Genomic DNA, 23,525 nt, shown 5'->3' with positions numbered 1-23,525 from the left:
ATAGTTTTTATGTGTAGTATTAAACAATATAAATAAAAAGGAACAGTGTCTTCAGGTCAGTGTGTCAGGTCTTCATGAAGATGATGTCAACATGGAGTTCACGGCGAACCCGCTGGCCAACATTTATTGGAAAATAGCATTAAGAAACATATAGCGGCTCAAGTTTGCAGGCTGATAGCACTGTTCTCTCGGCAGAGTTCACTGGAGCGCCGTATTTATTTAGACACAGTAATTTAATAAAACAATAACGTAATTAGGAAACATATTTCCCGTGAAACAACGCAACAGATCCCTGTTAGATGTAATGTTTATGAATCCGAACACCGATAATGGAGTAGACATAACATTGTTAAAATTAAACATTTTTATAACACAAACACGGTGTTGTAAACATTCACCCAGTATTGGATAGTGTTAGTATTACATTTACCGGATACATATCTACCTAATAGAATGTCTAAACGCCATACCTCTCAAATGGAATGTTGCGACATTGGCCCGGCGGTGAAAAACCACCTACTAGTAAACTATTCCAAGCACTTGCCAGAATCGTTTAGGTCTTCAATAAACTTACTGTTTGATTTAGAGAGTAGGTTCTTTTTATTTAGTAGGTGAGTGAACAAGTGGCGCCCCCCTGCGTACAACACAGAGTGGTCAGCGGCGCCACACCGTCATTTTGGATCCTTCCGATCCACTAACAGTGCTTTTAGGTTCCTTAAACACCAGTCATCGTTCTCGTCGAACGCGTCGCTTGCGACGAAGGGCTCGACGAGTAAACTAACCCACAGACACCAATGAGTTTCTCGCCAAATCTTCTCAGTGGGTCGCGTTTCCAATCCGGCGGTAGGTTCTGCGAAGCACGGCTCTTGATAGGGTTCGTGTTAGCAACGTCGTCAAGTTTGAGCCCCGTGAGCTCACCTACTAGATAAGGTTACGCTTAAATAGTCTCTCAAGGTTATCAGCTTAGGTAGGAAAAAAAAGGCGCCACACATCTCAATGTGGACCGACCAACTGTGCATTAAAAATTAAAAGGGATGGCCTGGTGTGCGGCTACCAGAGCTCACCTTAACCGATTGCAAACTCAAAATAATCAGCACGAACTTCAACACAGAATTCAGGCATGAATAAAAGTGTATGAACATAACTGTAGAGTGTTTAAGGAAAATCAATAATCTTTCAGTTATTTTATTTTCATTATGATGAGGACATAGTATATAGATTGAAGAGTATATACATATACATAAATATGTACATATGTAAATACATATATGTTAAGTGAGGTTGAATGTTTTTGTTTTGTGAACTTGTTCGATATCCTTCAGAGGAAATGAAATGAAAACTCATTCAATGTTTTCGTTTAATCTGAGCGTCGGAACAACGCGAACTGTATGTCGTGAGTTCATAGATGTGAGGCGAATATATGCTCACGGCGTTGCGGTATCAAGAGCTCCTTTAAATAAATAGCAGAAGGAAAAATCGATCAAGATTATCTAATACACAATTTTTCAAATTTCTTGCTAAATATTATATTTTGTTACAACTTTGAATCAAAATGATTAAAATGATTATTTCAATCAGATATTAATTAGAATTATTTGTTTGTTTCAGGTATGCTTCTCCCGCTTCGTATGAACTTCAGTGCTCAGTGACACTCATGTTTAGTTTTAAGTAGTTCTTCGATTAGATATATTTAGTCATTAGTTTAGTGATGAAGTGAACTATGTAGGTAATAAGATTATTTAGTGCTTCTAATAATTAGGATTAGTTAAGTGAAGTGAACAAAACCATACTAACGTTTATGTGTGTGGACAATGAAGTGGCAGGGACGCTTTATTTGTGAATAGTTATAAGTATTTGTGAAGATAGGTAACTAACTGATGGACAACATGTCGTTGCCTATTAAGCGTTCGTTCAGTTCCGAGGGGGGGGCCACCTCCAAGCGCGACTGGAAAATGCGGCTCAGTCTACGCAGTCGCAGCGGACACAGCGTGGTGAGTGTCTTTATGTTGCCAATAGACAGCCTCTACGTTTTATATTATATTATACATGTTATTAATAGGAAGAGGATCTAACACAACAGTAGTCGGGGAGCTTATTATTGGAAAACCGGGGTGTGCGAACAACGGTAGATCATTCTTAAAATTTTGACGGCAGGCGCGGGGCTTTAAAAACGTAACATTTACCAGCTCATAATACATTTTATTGAGACAATAATTATATTGTTGCATTGTGGGTTAAAGAAAGTGTTTTAGTAGATTGTCGGCCACTAACAGTCGCGTTGTATGCAAGTGTAGCGTTCGCTCACGCGGCGCGCACTAATTTAAAACCCCTTCAATTATTCAAGCCCGTTTTTGGAGGATAGCCGTCGGTGCACCGTGGTTCTTAAGAAATGTGAATCTCCATGATGACCTGGAGCTTGACTCAATCAGTAAGTATATACAGTCGGCATCAATGCGCCACTTTGAGAAGGCGGCACGACACGCATAAATTACATACCCGATCCTGTGGACCGAATGGTAAGCAGTCGACGTCGCCCTAAACACGTCATTACGTACGTCATCCTCCCGATCCATTAACGGGTTTTAGGTACCTTAAGCACCGGTCACCGTCCTCGCGGAACCATTTGCTTGCGACGAAGGGCTCGGCGGGTAACTTAACCCATCGAGTTTCTCGACGGATCTTCTCAGTGGGTCGCGTTTCCGATCCTGTGGTAGATTCTGCGAAGCACGGCTCTTGTCAGGGCCAGCGTTAGCAACACCTTCGATTTGAGCCCCGAGAGCTCACCTACACGCTAGGGTAACGCTGGTATCATCCGGGCTGCCACAAGTGCGGGCACCCGGACGATGACGCCCAGCACGCGCTAGAAGCGTGCCCACGGTGGGAGCACCCACGGCAGCACCCGCGGCACTCGTCGCGGTGCTGGCGCAGGACCTCTCTTTGTGGGTTGTCGTCGCCCGTATGATAGAGGACCGGAGTTCGTGGGAGGCCATGGCCGGGTTCTGTGACTTGGTCATGGCGCTTCGTGAGGCTGAGGGGCGCGAAAGAGAATGGGATCCCTCTTCGGCTCCTCAGCGCAGAAGGCGGGGTGAACGGCGCGTGCGAGAGGCCGCCGCTCAGCCCCCGCAGGGACTATCGAGTGCCAGGTTCGACTGTTGGTCTGGTGTTGAAGCTATGCAAGGTGGCTCCTGTGCGCCGCTCACGGTGTGTCCCCCGAGACGACGTCCTTTGGGATTTTCCCGGGGATGCGATCCCGTCTTACCATTAGTACGGGTACCGACGAAGGTGAGACTATCGGCGCGCATTGCGGTACTGTAAGTTTCGTGTAGTCGGTGTGGTGGAGCTCGATGGGGGTTAGTCGGTAGTCGTTCTGCGGGGCAAGTGCTTCGCGCGCCTTTTTCAAAGCGTAGTCTCCTGTCAGAAATTGGGAGAGGTGAAGGACTTCGGCCCTTCTCTTCTCCCTTTCTTCCTCTCAGTAGGCGCCGGAGCCCGACATAACCCGGTCCGTTACCCCCCTCGACCGGGTATCCGTAAATGGATTCCCCAACGTCAAAAAAAAGGGTAACGCTGATATAGCCTCTCAAGGCTATCGGCATAGGAAGGAAAAAAAGAAGAAGAATGTATTAATGCGAATTCAAAAGTATCAAAGTGACATTTGATTTAAATAAGTGAATAAAATACAGGAAGTCACACAATTCTACGACAAGCGCCACGCGGCGGGTGCCAGCATCGACACATCACGCTACATGTGTGATCACACGTGTCGCGTCATTTACACGATCATTCAATAAGGCTTACCTTCAAATAAATAATATGAAAACGTTCAAAATATGTGTACCCTAATAAATCTTGTGGGCGTGCGGGCGCTTTGTTGGGAATTGGGTTTTTGCATGTATTAGAGTCCCGCGGTTGGTGCGATGGAGACACGTAGAAAAGCTTGAAGAGAGAATATTATTATGTAGAATATAGCATGTTGGAAAGGACACGATCAAGACATTTTATCTTAGTGTTGTGTGAACTTGTTTCGGACACGCAAGAACAAAACTTTAATCTCTATTTTATTGAATCTTTAGATTGGATTGTATTAATTACAAGGAAAGGTCATAAAACATAAAATACATAAGATATCGTTTCTGGTAGGGCAATGTCGTTAATAAAATATGTAGTATTAGTATTAGCCCGCAAATTCAAATGCATTGTATAGTTGTTTTTCAATGGAACCCATGGCGCGAACGGTTGAACAACATGTTTCGAGACATAATTTTTATAGCATTGGTTGGTGGACGAGCTCACGGCCCACCGGGTGTTAAGTGGTAACCGCAGGCCATAGACATCTACAACGTAAATGCCGCCACCCATAGTTTACTACTTACAAACACGTAGTACGATTTTCGGAAGGTGAAGCAAGGTGTCTGATGTCGGCTGGTGCCTACATTTTGTTTCAGAATACGAAGAATACGATATGAAGGCGTAGGTTAGGCGGACCAATCTCAATTTGGGTAATAACGTGTATAATTAGGCGCCGGGGGCACACAGCCGTAATCCGTTACGTTCATGAGCAGAGGAACGTGAGGAAAAGACCGCACTACAGCTTTATACCTTATAGCTATTGTTTCTGATGGGCTCATTACAATTTTTTTTAAACTATTGTGAATACAGTAAGCTTACGATATCATACGATAATTACACTGTGTTGCCGATGACTTGCAAGGAACAACAACAGTCGACATGGGATATCTTGAATACAAATACATATACAGGGCCACGTTGCGAGTCTGGTGCGAGACAAACGTGATGTATAAGGTGATAAATGCAGCTACATTTTAATTATTGTTGTATTTTCTTATTTTTAATGTTTATACAATCAAACTAGTATTGTCTTCGGTTTCGAGAGTCCTAGACACAATTCAAACTACTTTTCCGATTTCATCTCGGTAAATAACGAATTTTATAGAAAAATAGAGGGTAATAGGTAGAATAGTCAGATGAAAACGAATAACTTGGTCGTCCTTAGTTGTCCTTAGTCGTCCGAGACCATGAATACTGTGAAATATTCGAAAAGAGGGAGTGAATTGAATATTTACATTCATTTATTTACAAACAAACAGCATTCAGAATAGAATTTTGTGTCTTGTTTTGTTATTGACATTCTCAAGAATATAAAATGATAAAAAAGATAATATTAAAGCTCGTTAATAGCTAATCAATGAAAAATAATTGAAATCGGAATTCTTAGCAGACTTTTCTGTTTGACTCCATAAAGAAGAAAGTCATATGGATTGTCAAAAATTCCGATCTCAAGGCTACACTAGAACTTCTGGTTCTACCGACAGACTTCGATGCTTTCTGCTCTTTATGCTCATATGTTTCATGACAGTTACCTCCCGTTACCAGCGCACCGGCCGCCGCCGGGGGTCAGGTCGCCCATCTCCAGACCCGATGCATCTTTTACCTGTTCTTTTTTCAAATAATTTGTGTTCTTGGAATTGGTCTTGGAACTTGAGTCACGGGAACCACTCAGATGAAAAGGGGCCGCGCGAGCGCGTCTTAAAATTGTAACAAGTATATACCTAATTATATATTGGTAGTATTTCTATTTTCTAGTAGAACACAGATGCTTCGACTTGCCGTCGTCTGCCTCCTTTGTATTATTTTAGTTAATATCAATATTATTGTAACAAAATGTAGCCAACACGTTATTGGTTCGTTTGTACATTCTTCTATTTTTATATATTCAATCGAACACAGATCAATGTTAATGTATGCTTGTATATTCCTACGGTTCTAACCTACCTCTACGATTCTCTTCTGCCCTTAACCGCTTAGAGGAAACGGAATTTAAAATTCATGTTCTGTGACGATGTCAGTCGCATCGCTCTAGGAAACTTGACCGGGGTAAGTTTGGGCCAGAAAATTATTTCTCACTTCAATTATTTAATCTCCACTTGCAAAAATATTATTAACTATTAGACATCGTTTTTCATATCGTTCTTTCATCCATTCGCGTATAATCCGGCTCTAGAGTGGGCACACCTCAACTGCGCTCGCCACAGCGAGAGGCTACATCTGTGCTGCACGCCTGATAATTTCACATTGAACTACTCGAAGAAGGGTCTCGTGGGAGTAAGAGGCAGCTTTAATTCACTGGAAATTACTTCAATGTATATTCATGTTCTACAATGTTGTAATTTCTAATTAAATAGCTTACATAAAACGGAGTTGTAGCAGTTTATATTAGAATGATTACACGAAACTGTTACATAATCAAAGTGAATCCATATAATGACACGAATCTAAGAAAGAAATATGATATTATCGTTCGTCAAGAATAATTAAAGAAGCCTTTCCTAAAAGGAAATGAACACAGAATGAACAAAGAATATAATTGACGACGCTGTACGTGTAGGCGTGCGAGTGCCTAGGTCGCTCGATCAACACGCCGGCCCTAAAATCCAATAAAACATCAATGAAAATTGCATAATTTTTTTATTAAGTAGATAGAATTAAAATTTTTGAGAGTAAGGTTGGGAAGAAATTGTATCCCCCAGTAGTAGTGATATACGGTATGACCACTGGATCAATCTATATATCTCGTACAATTTATATATTGAACTTTACTCATAGAAATCACAACGTGAATGCTGGCGCCCATCTCGAGCCACGAGGTCTTAGTCACTCACTAGTGACCGCTAGCTACCCGACCGGACGAGCTCAAAGCATCAAACTTACCACTACTGCTTAGTTGAAACAAACAATAAACAATCAGAACTTGTCAAAATACATTGTTAAAAGTACTTGATGTGTTTTGACAAGCAAGCTTCATTTGTTGTTGCTCCCTCAGCCGCCCCTGGGCTCGGTGTCGCGGGCCATTCTTGTGTGCCGGACGATCCGGTGGGTGACGTCAGGGAGCTCCAACCTGCCAGGCCGTTGTTTCCAATGTTCCATTATTATTCAAAGTCGGGTTGAATGCTGAGTTGCTACTCAGATTTTATGCTTGCATCCATTTTAACAATCTTTAAGTATGGTAAGTGTCACGTGGGTTCGTTCTACGAATCTTTTCGTTGCTGTTGCAGAGCCAATGTGGGCATAGTTTCCTATTTCCTATCATTAGTTTACTTTACTTACATCCAAGAGTAAACTACATCTCCGACATTTACTGAGGGTACTGAGTTACATGAATTAACAAAAAGTAAACTTGTACCTATCTAGCTTATAATAACTGTAAATATCCTAGTTGTGTACTGCAACTTGTGGTGGTAGATTCAATGAAGTCTGCTCTTCGGCTGTGCTTCCCAAGTCCTCCCAAATTAAGCCCAGTCAGCTCGCCCACCTAACCGTACTCATCGAACTTGACAAAGAGTTTGACGTGCAAACCAACCCATGCATCAGCTCGCTGAATTTCTCGCCGGATCTTCTCAGCGGGTCGCGAGTCCGATTCGGTAGTAAATTCATTTGCTAAGTAGCTGCTCTTGAGTTGTTAGATCTCCTTCGGAGGCGCTCGGGCAGTTGTTCTCAAGCCCCACCCCTTCTGGCTGAGCCTTTGCTCGCCCACCTGTCCTGTTGAAACTGGAAAGGGCCACCCACCAGCAATGACTCAATCATAAAAAAAACCTAACCGTTCGTAACTGAAATAGCTCCTCGAGTTTACCAGCGATTAGATAAGCAGAAAAAAAGTAGTAAATAGTATTTCTATTTAGTCGTCCTCGCATTTTATTATTAGTTGTAGCTTATAATTTAGTTACTTTAGTAGTCCGTGAAAACGAAAACCGCCTGAAATAATATAATGACAATAAAATAAAACGATCTATCGCTGGAAGGCTGGCAGATGTGAAACATTCATATCATTTTGTACAGGTACATGTATGTACAGGTCTAGATGCAGAAAAGGATAGTTTACGACAGAAATTCATGTGGCATAATGAAAAATAATGTAACCTCTATATGATTCTCTATATGATGATGAAACGTACTGCGTAGCTACAACTGCTTTACATATTATGCATTTAAGAAATTTTTGTAGTGGTACTCGTAGCTGAAAAGCTAAACAGGAACAGAATTTTAATTTCCTTAAACATTTACTGCTGGTGGATCTGGAATAAATTATTTATTTACTGTAGGAATCATGTATGTAATTAAATAATTTTATAATACAACAAGTGATTTCAATAAATAATACACTGGAAACGCGCTCTCAAACAACCGGAAAGTTTAGGGTCCGAGGCAACGCTGCCGAGGTAATGGGCTAGATGTTTTTATGTCTTATTGTTTGTAAACAAAATTACCCAATTTATCGATATAATTTAATTATAGCACATATAACGAGTATAATGGAGACCGGAACAACATTACACTGATGTTAGCGTTACAATGACGTTGTCGTTTTACTCGTTTTTTTTTTTTTTTTTATGATTGAAAGTTTACTGGTGGCCCGAAGGCCTTTCCAGTTTCACCAGGACAGGTGGGCGAGCAAAGGCTCAGCCAAGAGGGGTGGGATTTGCTAACAACTGCCCGAGCGCCTCCGAAGGAGACCTAACAACTCAAGAGCAATTGTTTCGCGAATGAATCTACTACCGGATCGGAATCGCGACCCGCTGAGAAGATCCGGCGAGAAACTCAGCGGGCTGATGCATGGGTTAGGTTGCACGTCGACCTCTTTGTCGAGTTCGACGAGTACGGTTACCGGGGTCCCTAAGCCTGCCCCTAGTATTAGAGCTGAAGGCATCTAATGCAAAGGTTATTGGATCTGATGGATCCGTAAGGACGTGTCTAGGGCGTCGACGGTGACTGGCTCCTGCATGATCAGGATTCGGGGAGTAGTCAGCGGCGGCAACGATAAGGCGATTATCATGACGCATAGCCTTATCGAAGTATCGTACCGACGCTGACTTCATGTATTTCCGAATTGATTCGAGGCCCAGGTCGTCGTGTAGGTCAACGTTCCTCACGAACCACGGAGCCCCGACAGCTAACCTGCAAAAGCGGGATTGTAGGGATTGAAGGGTGTCTATGTGTGTGCGGGCCGCGTGAGCGAACACCACACTCGCGTAAGTCATGACGGGCCTTATGCAAGTTTTGTAAAGTGTCACCTTGTTCCGAAGGGACATTTTACTCCGCTTATAGATCATGGGGTAGAGTCTACCGAGAATAAACGCGGCACGGTCACGGACTGATTTTATATGCGGGCGGAATGTCATCGATGCATCCAGGGTAACGCCCAGGTACTTGACCTTCCTGGCCCAGGGTATGGGTTGTCTAAAGAGAGTAATCGGGGGTGTGAGATTCCTCCTCCTAATCCGGGAGGAAATCCGTGTGGAGCTTCCCCTCTGAAATAGCACCGCAGTACTTTTCGCTGGGTTGATGTCTATGCGCCATTTTCGGAACCACTGTCCTAGGGCTAGGGCTGCGCTCTGAAGCTTCTTCGCGATTAGGGACTTATTTCTACTAGAATAGTAAACAGTCGTGTCGTCGGCGAATAAAGCTAAATGGGTCGGCGGCGACCGGGGAATATCGTTGACGAATAAGCTAAATAGGAGGGGTGAGAGGACAGAGCCTTGCGGGACTCCAGCTGTGAGAGGTCGTGGGGAGGAGCGGGTTCCCTCGACTCGATATCGAAAAGAGCGGTTCGACAAGAAGTCCCGTATGATGAGCACGAGACTATCCGGCACGCCCATGTTGAATAATTTGAAAATCAAACCGTTGTGCCAGACTTTGTCGAACGCTTTTGCGACGTCGAAGAAGAGAGCTCCTGTGTATAACGGTTTTGGTCGATTAAGCCCCACAAGAATGTGCTCCGTGAGGCGGTGCACCTGTTGAACGCATGAGTGATTTGTACGGAATCCGAATTGTTCATCGATGAGAATGCCCTTGGATGAGACGAAATCTCTGAGGCGCTTGTAGAGCAGACGCTCATACAGCTTGCCTAGAGACATGAGGAGGCTAATCGGGCGGTAACTCGTCGGATGATTTTTTGGTTTACCGGGTTTATGTATGCCGATAACGTCCGCTTCTTTCCACACCGCGGGAAAGATACAGTTCGTCATAGCGGCATTGAAAATAGATGCCAACATCACGATGAGTTGGACGGGTAGAAGTTTAATAACGCGGTTAGATATACCGTCGGAACCGGGAGCCTTGCGAGGACGTAGGTCTTTGATCAAGTCTTTAACTTCCATCGGGGTGACGGGTGGTAACGCATCCGAGGGTGGCAAGGAGGCTCTGCGTTCTACCTCACTGTCTACTAACTCTACATGAACAGGGTCCACGGATTGAGTGCTGGGCGTGCACTGGGTTTGCAATGTATCGGCCAGCAGCTCTGCTTTTTCGTCATCATCAAAGGCCGCGAGTCGGCCTGAGGGGCCTACGAGGGGGGGCATAGTTACTACCGTATCCGATTTGAGAGTACGAGCTAAGCGGTAGTAAGACCTTTGGGAGGGCGCGAGTCCTTCTAAGAAATCAGACCATCTGGCATCTCGGACTTCGGCGATGCGAGACTTTACGTCGCGTTGTAGAGCACGCATTCGAATACGATTTTCCGCGGTAGGATACCTGTCGTAGGCGCGTATCGAGGCGTTCTTAGCTCTAAGGAGTTCCCTAATATCGTCGGACAATTTGAAGCGGTGAAGGAAGTCCTCCGCTACAACTTGTTTCGATGACCTATCTAATGTCGAGGTGATGTGTGATGTTAAGATGTCTGTGGCTTCAGCGGTATCCTGAGGAGACGGGGTAGAGTCCGGGTTAAACGGGAGCGATGGTGGTTCAGATTCAGCCAGGCTGATTCCCAGCGTGTGCCAATCCACCACAGTCCTCGTGATGGGAACGGAATCGGGAGCGCGACCGAGCTTCATAACGACGGGACGGTGGTCTGAATCTAACTCTGAAACTACTTCGATCGAGTGTAAGCGCAGAGTTACGTTTTTTAATAACGCTATGTCGAGTATATCCGGGCGATGCGCGATATTTAGCGGGTAGTGAGTCGGGGTTAACGGAGCGACGATATCGAAGGCGAGATCATCGACTAACGCGTCAAGCCGCCTGCCATTCGGGGTTGTGGTGTGTGAGTTCCACCTGATGTGTTTACAATTTAGGTCACCCGCCAGAATGACAGAGCTCCCCATACCGAGCAGCGCCTCGATATCACTGCTTAGAACGATCTTATCCGGTGGGAGATAAACGGACGCGATAACGATCGGCGCGTGTCCCGTCAGTGAGATTCGGCACACTGATGCTTCGATATTAGCGAGCGCGGGAGGATCGAGCGGGACGCAATGCAGGGCTCTTCTATAGTAAATGACGGTACCACCACCACGGGCAGAGCGCCTGTCGTTCCTGACCATGTTATAGTTCGCGATTTTAGGGTCACGGCGCGCGGGCTTAAGTAGGGTCTCCTGCACTAAAAAGATATCAATTTGATGATCACGCAAAAAGTCAGAAACCTGATCACGTTGATTTGCGAGACCGTAAGCGTTAAAAAATCCTATCGTCACGGATAGGGGCTTTATTCTACTTATATACGCCATTGATTACCGGCGGAGTGAGGGGAGGACGTACGTATTTAATGACGCGTATACGTCGGCGTATTCCTGCACAACGGCGATAAAGTGTTGTGCAGTGGAGGCAGCGCGAATGGCGTCGCCCAAAGCGTTAACGCGCTCAAAGTTGATCGACTGAAAGAAGTCGATCGCTAAAGCGAGATTGTCGGACGCGGTCGGAGGGCAAGTCGCGGGAGAGGGACGAGTCGCGGGGGCGGGACGAATCGCGGAGGAGGGAGTTGTAGCCGTGTTCATGTACGGCAGCGGTTTCGCCCAGGCCGAGACACTGGGCACCGGCGCCGAAACGAACGCTGGCTTAGCCTGCGACACAGAGGGTGCCGAGGCTTTGATGTCTGGGCCGGAAGCTCGGAGGCGGTTTTGGCGGGCGACGCGGCGATTTATTTTCGGGGCTCGGGGGCATCCGCGGTAATTTGCGGGGTGACCCTGTGTTCGACACAGGACGCAGCTAGGCGGTTCCGTCGCGGTTTTTTGATCGCGAGTGCATAGGGCCGTGGCGTGATCGCCTAAACATTTGACGCATCGGGGGCGCGCGTGACAGTTACGGGAAGAGTGCCCATACAATTGACAGTTATGGCACTGGCTAGGAGTGCCTTTTTTATGGGGGGCTTCGACAGCGATACCAGAGAGCCTACAGACGGTCTGTGTGTTAAAGATTTTCTTACCCTCGGGGGTAGGCTGGAGAGCGACTAGAACCATATTATATGGCTCCCTACCGCGACCGGTGTGCATACGGTGCACAGAATTCACTGGTAGGCCTTGTTCTAACAGGTCGGCTTTTACGAGCTCTACATCTAACTCTTTAGGGATTCCGCGTATTACAACGCGGAGTTCGCGCTCCTCCTGAAGCGTATAAGTGTGGAAGCTTATACGCTCCTTACGGAGGTAAGAGGTGAGGGCCCTATGGTCATCAGATGAATGCACCTTTATTTGGATGCCGTTCGCGAGGTTACGGGCATTCGTGAAATTGATATTTTTGGCCTTAAGGGCCAGGGAAACTCGATCCCAAGCTGCCTTCTCTTGAAGGATTACCGGAGGAGGGGACTGGGTTTTATTTTGTGCCACCGGACGCGGCGACGGAGTGGCACGGGCTGGGGGCGCAACGGGAGTCTGAGGGCGGGGGCGCGACGCGTTCGCGGCTTTGCTAATTTTAGCGGCCGCGGGAGCTCGAGACTCCGCGGCACGCTTCTTACCCTTTTGTACCAGGGTAAATCCATCCGTCGATGAGGCGGGGGCGAGGTCGACCTCCATCTCCGAGTCAGAGTCGGAGGACGAGGAGGCGGGCGCCGGTGACCTACGAGCAGGTGTTTTGGAGGGCGCGACCGAGGCCGCGGATGATCGCACAGCTGGAACGGTGGCCACGGCGGACGACGCAGCAGTTTTACTCGCCAGTATAGGCGACGCGGGAACGGCAGGCACGACGGAGGTTGCGGTGCTCGATGTAGAAGCTTTGCACGCAGGTACAGGCGACGCAGGAGCAGCGAGCACGGCGGAGTCTTCGAGAGAGCTCGCAGTGTGATTGGCCTTGAAAGCCAGAAACTCTGAGGCGAGCTGTGGATGACGAAGTCGGAGGAATTCCGCGAACACAGCGTCCATGATCGCTGAGTGCCCAGGTGGGGCGGCCCCGGGTCTTGAAGACACTCGCCTTGCGGCGAGGCCCCAACTTCTCGGACCTGAGCGGTTCTATTGAACACAGGTGGCGATGCGGCACGATTACTACAGGACAAAGAAAAAACACAACAAAACGGAAATAACAAAAAGAAATAAAACAATTAAACACTTCCAGGAAAGCAGTTTGTCGGCAGATGTACCACGAACACAGAAATAACGAAAGGAAACAAAACAAATAAAAACTTCCAGGAAAAAACACTTGGTCGGCAGATGTACCACGAACACAGGCCGCGCGAACAATGGCCGGGCTAACAAAAGCCGGGCGAACAAAGGCCGGGCGATCGAGTGGTCGATGGGCACGTCCGCACGTGACGGGTGCCTCTATCGGAATGGTTTTACTCGTCTAAGAGGATGCAGCTATGCATTATGCGCACCCACCAAATATTGGATCTCAGCTTCACTACAAGCATTGGATGAGCTTCCAGTCCAAATAACATACTTGTAATCCAATGAACCAGTTCAAATTTATGGCTAAAATATTCAATATCGAAGCATATTCAAAATGTATGAATTTTGAATACCATTATTCATTTCCCCACGTAAACATAAAAAAAAACATAAAAAGACTACAATACTATATAAATGATTCAAATTATAAATCTGACGTCGCGCAAACTTCAATACGCCGAGAGAGTGAAAGAGAAAATTTAGCGTTTCGCGTTTGTCAGAGATTACTTTAATTATTGAAATGTAACCCTCAACCGGTATCATGCTTTCTCATCTGTAAATAACTCGTAAAGGAATTCCTTTTTAGACGTAGATCCTTTTGTGATATCCTTATGGTAATTTCATGCTTTAATATCACCGACACAGGATTTCAATCTTTTAGAGATAAGAATAAAGGTGGTTTTAATTATATTTGAGAGAATTTTATAATAGGCAAACTTATACTTTCCGATATAAAAAAAATCTAATTAAATAATGGGCACTTATTTAAGATCCGTGTACATTTATTAGGTTGAAATAGGTACTTCAAGGAACCTTAGCACAGTGACATTCTAAATTGCATAGGGTAACTTTACTTTAGACTTTTACTAACAGTCCGTCCATGTTGAGCTGGAGGCGGAGTCGCTCGCTGCCGATTATCGGTGGCGCAGCGAGCCTCGTGCTCTGGGCGTGGCGCGTCTCCCCAAAAGTGAGCTGCGGGCCTGAAAGGCCCATTCTCGGCGGTCCGTACTCGAGTGGTGGTCGAGGCGATTGGCCAACCCCACGTGGGATCGTGGCGTCGATGCTTGGCGGCGACTAGTCCTGGAAGGCTACGCTGTGCCATCCATGTCCCGGCCCCCTAGGAGTTTCGGGCTCCAACCGCTTTGTGCGCCGAGGCACACAGGCGTAGGGCAGCGTGCTCGGCATGCTTGCTCATAATAGGAAGTCGGGTAATAGTAAGCCGCGTTGCCCCGACCGCTCCAGCGCGGCGCCATCAAAGCGGGCTTCCGGTACGCTGACCGAGGAAACCGGTGACCATGTCTCTGGCGGCTGCCGGTCCGGCCTCTGTGAGACGGTGGGATAGATGTGATGATGCCCATAGACATGTTCTTCGTTCAATAACCGGTCACACGTACATACATATATTTAACTATTACAGTCATAATTAGCGTAATGGTTTTTGATAAACAACTAGAAAGGTTATAAAAGATATCTTATGATAAATAAAGAGAGCAAGAACGGCAATTCATCATCATAATCGGTTGCTTTTGCACAGCAGTTGTGGTGATGTGGAATTCTTGCTTATTAAAGCCTTGACAGATGTTTCCCACAGTTTGCGAACCGAGGCCTGGCGCACACACTCGTTAAGTGGGGTTTCAGTAAGGTCTTTCACCTGATCAGTCCAACGCATGGGGATTCGTCCACGAGATCTCTTACCATTGACCCTACCCTGAACAACAAGTTTCTCGATAGACTCTGCTGGCCGTCGCGATACGTGTCCAAAAATCGAAGAATCCTGGATTGCACTGTTTACGATAACCTGTGAGAGATATTTAGTTCTTTCAGGATCGAGGCGTTGGTGCGATGCTCAGTCCAACATATACGGAGCATCCTTATCCAGCACCACATTTCTGAGAACAGCAATTATGTAATAATAATTGAAATAAATGAAATGCGTGTGTTGTTGTTGCAGGAGGCGCTGCGCGGGCGGCGGTGCGCGTCGCTGCGGGCGGCGGCGGCCCCCGCGCGCGGCGCCGCTGACGACTCCGGCCGCAGCACGCCCTCGGCGCCGCACCGCGCCTCCCCCTCCCCGGCCGACACGCCCGCTCCCAAGAAGTCCAACTGGGAAGTTATAGAACATTTCTCTTCTAATCGGAGCACCAAGAGCCCTTCTACGGTAAGTACATTCACTTTACCTCCAAAAACCATTCGTCTGTTATATATGTTCGCAGCAATAAACATCACACCGTGTACTTGTATGAAACGAAAAACGTTTCACGAAAAATCTAGAACGGTGAGAAAATTGAAAAACTCTTCTTTTCCAAAAAACCTATCTCGTCCCGCTAAAGCCACGTTAATTATCGTCCGCCTTCGTTAGCTCTGTAACTAAAAGTAAAAAGCGTTTCAACTCATGTTGGACCACGAGAGCTTTCAGGTTGTCGTTTTCAATCAGACCGAGCCGTTTCGAACGTAACTTTAAAATTTTCACGTATTTTCAAGCAGTGAAGCGGTCATCCGTGCCTGCCTTGTGACAGTCATATTTCCTGTTGTTGAGAGGAAAATTACAGAAAACTTACTGTGAATTTGATGAGACCTTATCAACGAGTCAATAAAGACTACATTTGCATTACATAGGTAATTGGACTGCTGCATTCGGGTCCGGCGTGGTCTCTGCGGGAGTGACATTCGCAACATTTTATTTGTTCTGCGGACGAACGGTTGCCATAAAGTGTTCACTCCAGTTAGTGAGTTGTTGAACACGAAGACAGTTTGTAGATTGTTTGCCTTTTCACGCTAACTTTGCTTTGTAGTGAAAAACTTGTTAGAATGGCGTGAGTTAAATTAAATGTTACTCAACTATAAAGTGAACAAGTTGTTGAGAACTTGAACTAATTGAATAAGAACTCTTAGTTTATATTAAAAACACTCGTATTATAATGAATTGAGACATCACCTAATAACTGCGGTTGATAGTTCATATAAGAACGATATAACGACGACTCGGATTTACATACGAATCATAATGATATCACATCATGTTCTCAAGTTAAAGAGATCGACGAGGCCACGGCCCACCTGGTGTTAAGCGGTTACCGGAGCCCATAGACATCATACTACCCACCTCTAAACATCATTAGCTTTAAGTCTCCATTTTTTAGTACAACGGCTGCCTCACCCTTCAAACCGTAATGCATTACTGCTTGACGGCAGAAATAGGCAGGGCGGTGGTATTAACCCGTGCGGGCTTACAACGCGCCCAATATCACTAGTGATGACGCAAATTATATTTCTTTAAGAAGTTAATCCTTCGCCGGTGAACATTTGTTAAGAACATATTTCGTTACAAAAATTGGTACCTGCTTGCTAGACTCAAACACCAGCACAATCATATAGATGGATACGAAAGCACCGGACCTCTTATCCTTTAGGCCACGACGAATTCAAGAGTATGAAGAGTCTGTCTTTAAATATATTGTACGAGGGTTGTTCAATAAATAGTGATAATGCGATACATTCTCCTCGGAAAGAGAAAAAATAAATACTGCAGACATTAGATATAGTAATAGTAATAAATAAAAACATATGTGCAATTCACACGTGGTAGAAGTGAAACCGTCAAAACATTTTGGCTTCAAGATAATGAAACGAATGTAAAATTTCGGTAAGGCGATAATTGTAGGTTTTATTAATGATCATAGTGATAGAAAGTTTGATAATTATTTTACATTTTATTCGTATATACTAATTACATAGATTTATTCACTCAATTTTTTTTTCAATAAAATCATTTTTTATATTAAAATTTATTTTATATTTCTTAGTTGGATTTTCTATAAAACCTTTTTTTTTTTTTTCAAACTATTTTTTTTTCATTTTTTACTTGAATTCCAACTGTTTTTTTTTTTCAAAAAGGTCTGAGTTAGTCGGTAGCTTTTCCGAGAAATAAGTGATCGGCGCGCTTGGTAGTTTCCCTTCTTAGTCTTGACGCAGACACGCCTGGTCTCAGGAAAACAAAAAATTGCCAATCCTGATTATCTTAGTAAGCATAACGGATCAAACTGTTTAAAATATGGAATTGTCATCGGTCCTTAATAAGTCAAATTTCGAGTTAATCCGATGTTTCGAAGGGGGTCAAAACCATGTTCATAGATTCCCTTACATACTAACATACATACTAATAACATACGTATCCAGCTAATAAAAGCGTATTAAAAAGCAATTCTTTCTTTCTTCAATTCTTTTTTGTTTTTTTTTTAAATAGAAGTCATTCGTTTGCGTCGTGCCGGAACGTGTTCTTAAAAATAGTTGAAATTGAAATTCGCGCAGTAATAAAATATCTAAATTTTACAACAGAGCTGGTGAATCAAGAGTTGAAAGCAACATTAGAGGTTCATGCTCGTCCATAGTCCACGGTCGCACGTTGGTGTGCTGAGTTCAAGCGAGGAACACCTTCCATTAACGACGCCCCCTACACAGGGCGGCCTCCGTCGGTAGCTACTGAACAAATGATTCAAAAAGTTGAAAACATTGTCTTGGCGGAACTGTTTGTTTAATTACAATGAAATGAAGATTCCTATAGCAGGGGTCCATAATATTATTATACATAATCATTTCGGTACGTAAGCAGTGCCAGCGCGCTGGGTGCCCGGAATGCTTTTTGACGCACTGAAAGAAACGAAACTGAGAATTTCACAAAACTGTTTGAGTTTGTTATACAACAAGTTATATAACAAGATTTTGACGGAATTCTGTACTCGATTCATAACTATGGACAAAGCATGGTTTTACCATTGTGACCCGGAAACGAAAAAACAATCTATGATTTGGAAGAGACCATCATCTCTAACTCCAAAGAAATTTAAGACGATTCCAACCGCGCTCAGGTTAGATCATGGGCTGGGCATGGGCTTTCTGGGAGAGCCAAGGACTGGTAATGAACAATACCTTAATCATGGAGCCACTATATGACGGGGATTTTGTACGCCGGACAAATAACAAAGTTGCGTGAGGAAATACTCAAGCAACGTCGCGGCAAGCTCGCTGAAGTTGTTTTGTTTCACCAAGATAACGTCCCTGCGCACAAATGTAGAGTTGAGACAAGTCCAGAGAGGCTGCCATTCAAGTCGCTGCAGTTCAAGCTGGCTTCGAACTAATGGAATATCCTCCATATTCACCGGACCTAGCTCCTAGTGATTTCTACCTGTTTCCGAGATTAAGAGAACATCCCAGGGGCCATAAATTTTAATATAATCACACAGTAGCTTTCGCGGCCACGATTTTATAAGGGATCAGAGAGATGATTTTTTTTAAAATAGTTTTTTTTTTATTTTAGAAAAATGATATAAATAGTGTATAAGCCTAAAAGGTAACTAGGTATAAAAAAATTGAATGAAAGATAATTATGTCCTACTCATTATCACTTTATTGACCACCCCTAGTATGCTCTTTCTGCTTACTGTTTATTGCTCATCAAACATTGCGTCGCCAGGGCTATAACGATATAACACAAATTCCGACCTAAGTTATATTTTCGACATAAATCTGAGATAAATCATATTTTGAGACGTGATCGTCTAGCGCCCCTAGCAGTAACGATGAATGCTGCGAGATAAGCAGAAACAATCAGGTTCCAGGTCACCGCTACATTCATTAAAATAACTTAGTTATGTTTATATTGTTCCCTAAACAAATATATTGAATGTTTTTAGTATCTCGGCAATATTATCTTAAACAATCGAACCAGTGGCCTCCTCGGCTCGCTATCCATACAGATGTTTGGTTCCTCACCACATTTATATTCAGTTCGTGAAAACACAACATTGTTTTATTTACCAGTTTAGTGAATTAATTAATGTGTTAACACGCCACGACGAGCTTCAGAATTTTATACAATCGTGAGAAATTTGAAATGAGGTTTCAGAGAGAAAATAATTTTCCCAGTCAAAGCTGTATGCATATCACACAGCGCGCTCTCGTTAAAAGGCTCTGCGTGCTTCCATCGCGTAGCTGTCATCCGTGGTGCAGTGCTATTTCAAAACTCGTACAACTTTTTCCTCGTACACATCGTGTATTCGATTCTATTAGGATGTTTGCTTCGGTTTCGTTAAATTAATTATTAAATGGCTATCCTATAAAGTAATTCATTAATAAAATAAATAATAGTTTAAAAAAACTAACAAAATACGCTTTAATGGAAAATCCAGAAAAATAAAAAAATAAATTTAAATTAAAAGTAGTTTAAGAAAAAATGATTTTATTGTAAAAAAGCGTGGGGTGCATGGTATGAGTAGTTATAAATATGTATTTTATGAACAAATATGAGTAGAAGGGCTATTTTGACCATATCCTGAAAAGCAACCCACGTTTTCATTTTATTTCATTAGAAAAATTGATACCCGCTTGAGATTCGATCGATTGCATTTGAAGTTGTCGTAGCCTAAGGAATAACACGTCCGGTACTTTCGTGTTGAGCGATGCACCGATGTTCGAATCCTAGGCGGGTACCAATTTTTCTATGATTCAATTAATGAATTACGTACTCAACAAATGTTCACGATTGATTTCCACGGTGAAGGATAATAAAAATGAAATGAATCGTGTAATAAAAATGAAACCCGAAAAATTATAATTTCCGTAATTACTGGTTGTAGGACTTCTTGTGAGTCCGCGCGGGTAGGTACCACCACCCTGCCTATTTCTGCCGTGAAGCAGTAATGCGTTTCGGTTTGAAGGGTGGGGCAGCCGTTGTAACTATACTGAGACCTTAGAACTTATATTCCAAGGTGGGTGGCGCATTTACGTTGTAGATGTCTATGGGCTCCAGTAACCACTTAACACCAGGTGGGCTGTGAGCTCGTCCACCCATCTAAGCAATAAAAAAAAATCGCTAGATACGAATGCACCGGACGTCTTATCCTTTAGACCACGACGACTTATGCAAGTTGTTTTACATCAAAAAGCGGATAATAATTGTTGTTGTTCGAAAGCCGTCTTTGTATACTGAATCTAACCGTTGAGATAGAATGAATTTGGGACAAAGATTGATCTAAATATTGCTTGAAACAAAGATATTATTTGAAAGCAAATGTCCAGTGCCTAGTGACGCAGACCAGATTTTATCTATTATAGTTGAAGTCATCTTTATTATATGTACGTACAAGCTCAATAATACTTTTTTTTAATTTTGTATGATGTACACGAAACTGTACTGCGAACAAGACCTGTGGATGGCGTAGTCATAATGAGGAGGAGTGCCTGTAAATTCCTACTTAAATAACATAAAATCCTTTTTGATTTCAACTAACCCTACCTCCCGAAGCCTAGAGATTCGTTCAGATATTAGTATGGAGCTTCTCGATAAACTCGTTATAGAACTAATACTCTGGACATCCTAATTATTATTTTATTTCGAAAGAAAAAATAAGATCCTTTGTATTAAAGCGGCGTTGTTCTCGGTGCCTACCGCTCAGTTTAACTTCCAAGTTGTTTCAGTAACAAAGGATTGAGGGATCAAGAATGTCTTCAACTTATTTGTTCCTCACTATTACACATCACTGTAACGTCTCAGGAATTATATATGCAAGCATCTTCACGTATGAAAACTAAGCTAAATGTCAATTGCATATTATGACAGCTGTACCACTTCAAATGGAAACGATTGAATACTTTAATATAAATTAGAAGGTACTAAACGGCTAAGCACCGCTCATTAGATAAATACGAATTTTGTCAGTAATTGTATAACTTTATGGGGATACGGTGACCCACGGTAGACCCTTACTAACAGTTATTGATGTAGTATTGAGTAGGCAGCCAAGCCACGGAACCAACCAACAATATCGGGTTATCCGAGTGGCACGCGGTCGCAGCGAGCTCTCCGGATGCCCTTGGCATGCCGCGTGCGCCGCGACGTGCACTCCGACCACACTACGAACAATTACCTACATTACTCGATGTACCCCCGCAGAAAGCCTTCCTTGTATAATATCACGTAACCTTCAATAAACAGATAGGACGCAAATGTAGAAGACTGAATTAACCTCCGCTGTCGCGTTAATTGATTTTATAATTGGTTCTTAATACCTTCATCGTTCACAGTTCATAGCAGATTATGTTGATTATCTTCATGTTGATCAAAAACGTCTAAATGGATTTGTACAAAGGAGACGGTTTTCCACTGATTTTCCCCTTGTTTTTCGCATATGTACATACGAACATGACAAAATCAGGAGAGATTGCAATTGATAAATAAATGTTCAAGTTACATGGAGAGACACGTACTAAGGCTTCATCAGGGAATTATTATTAATTTAAAATAAATAACATAAAACACAAATAGACTAGTGACTCTCAGTTCCTCCAACTAATTACTTTCTGAAGTGAAATAGACAACAGTGCGTCGAGGGTTCTGTGTCGCGCTGAAACAACACACGACCCCGTTAAAATGCCATAGTTGTTTTGGGCTTAAAATATTGTGAAACTAAATCGAATGAGAATCCAGCGTCAGAATTTCAAGTCGTTCTATTCCAAGTTTTACCGGTACAACTCAACAACTCATAGTACAAGTGGACTATTAAGCTATTGCATAGATTTTATCGCGGGCCTTGAGCACGGCTTGAGAGCGGAATCGTGAAATTCCATAACGAAAAAAACCTTCCTCCCCTTACTATGCGTCCTATGCTATGTAGCTCGCGTTCGCTTGTGTAGTGTTTAAAGTAAGAAGTCTAAGCACCGATTTATGTGTTTTTTTTTTTTAATTCCTACCTAAGCTGATAGCCTTGAGAGGCTATATCAGCGTCGCCTTAACTAGTAGGTGAGCTCACGGGACTCAAGCCTGATGACGTTGCTAACACGAACCCTAGCAAGAGCCGTGCTTCGCAGAATCTACCACCGGATCGGAAACGCGACCCACTGAGAAGATCCGGCGAGAAACTCAGTGGGCTGTGTCTGAGGGTTAATTTACTCGTCGAGCCCTTCGTTGCAAGCGACGGGTTCGATGAGAACGATGACCGGTGTTGAGGTACCTAAAAGCACCGTTAGTGGATCGGGAGGATCCGAAATGACGTGTTTGGGGCGACGTCGACTGCTTTCCATTCTGTCCGCAGGAACGGAAACGTAGTTACCGGCGGCCACGATAAGAGAGTTCTCGTGTCGTGCCGCTTTATCGAAGTAGCGCATCGACGCCGACTGAAGATACTTATTGATGGACCCTAAGTCCAGGTCGTCATGGAGGTCGACGTTTCTGACGAACCACGGAGCTCCGACGGCTATCCTGCAAAAACGAGATTGAATAACTTGGAATAATTTTAAGCTAGTGCGGGCCGCGTGAGCGAACACTGTGCTTGCATAGGTCATGACGGGGCGTATCTCCATAAATGTGACGAAACGCTTTTGTATTTTTTTTTGTCACATGTTTTTGTTGACAACAAACAAAACCTTTCTCAGCCTTAACTTGGATACTTAAACGAACAATTTAATGATTTTTTTTTATAACAACAAGATTATTATGATAATAATTGTATATGTTGGTACCTGAAATGTTTCATTACACAATAATAGAGACAAATTAATTCGGATAACTTCCGAACTGACAGTAAATGAACCACAATGTGCTATTGGTAATTTTCTAAAACGGATACTTAAAATTATTAATCTACAAATATAAATATACCTACATATAAACTTGTTTAAAATCTATGAAATATATCAAATATATACTTTATTTGCTTAAAAGCGTATGCGAATTAAATATTCAATTTATTTTGTAATATTCTTATTAACAATAAGGGAAATATTTTTATTGTTTCATACAAACTCAAGATATTTTATTTCAATATATTTTCAGAACATTCAAAATATAATAACATTATTATACAATTGCGTCACTTTTAATCTAAATAACATTCGTGGACAAATCTCGAACTTTAAAAAATAATAATTTATAACAAAATATGGGACTACCATTGACGCGGTATTTTCCAGATATTTAGAAGATATCAAATCTCAAACTTATGTTTCTTATTTCAGTTACCATAAACCTATAGTTTTAACGATAAATATTCCTGAATAACCTATATGTATTGTAAGATAATAAAAATATTTTGAACAATATTAACTTCTCTATTATTTAATAAAAGAAAAAAAAAATGTTTTTTATTGGTCACC

The 23,525-nt window shown here is 43.2% G+C and overlaps 1 protein-coding gene across 2 annotated transcripts in view; it reads left to right on the top strand.

Annotated features, from left to right (window-relative positions):
* The window catches only part of LOC101739615 (adenylate cyclase type 6), a 203,776-nt gene that overhangs the window by 71,069 nt on the left and 109,182 nt on the right, over positions 1–23,525 (top strand). For both annotated transcript variants that reach the window (XM_021352310.3, XM_021352309.3), the window contains exons 3-4: positions 1,609–1,991; positions 15,334–15,537. In XM_021352310.3, the coding sequence (XP_021207985.2) occupies positions 1,878–1,991; positions 15,334–15,537 (318 nt within the window). In that variant the 5' untranslated portion in view covers positions 1,609–1,877. The remainder of the gene's footprint in view (positions 1–1,608; positions 1,992–15,333; positions 15,538–23,525) is intronic.

The sequence above is a fragment of the Bombyx mori genome, chromosome 1 (genome assembly GCF_030269925.1).
Source record: "Bombyx mori chromosome 1, ASM3026992v2".
NCBI lineage: Eukaryota > Metazoa > Arthropoda > Insecta > Lepidoptera > Bombycidae > Bombyx > Bombyx mori.
The sequence above is the reverse complement of the archived record's forward strand: the minus strand, read 5'-3'. Positions and strand labels throughout refer to the sequence as shown.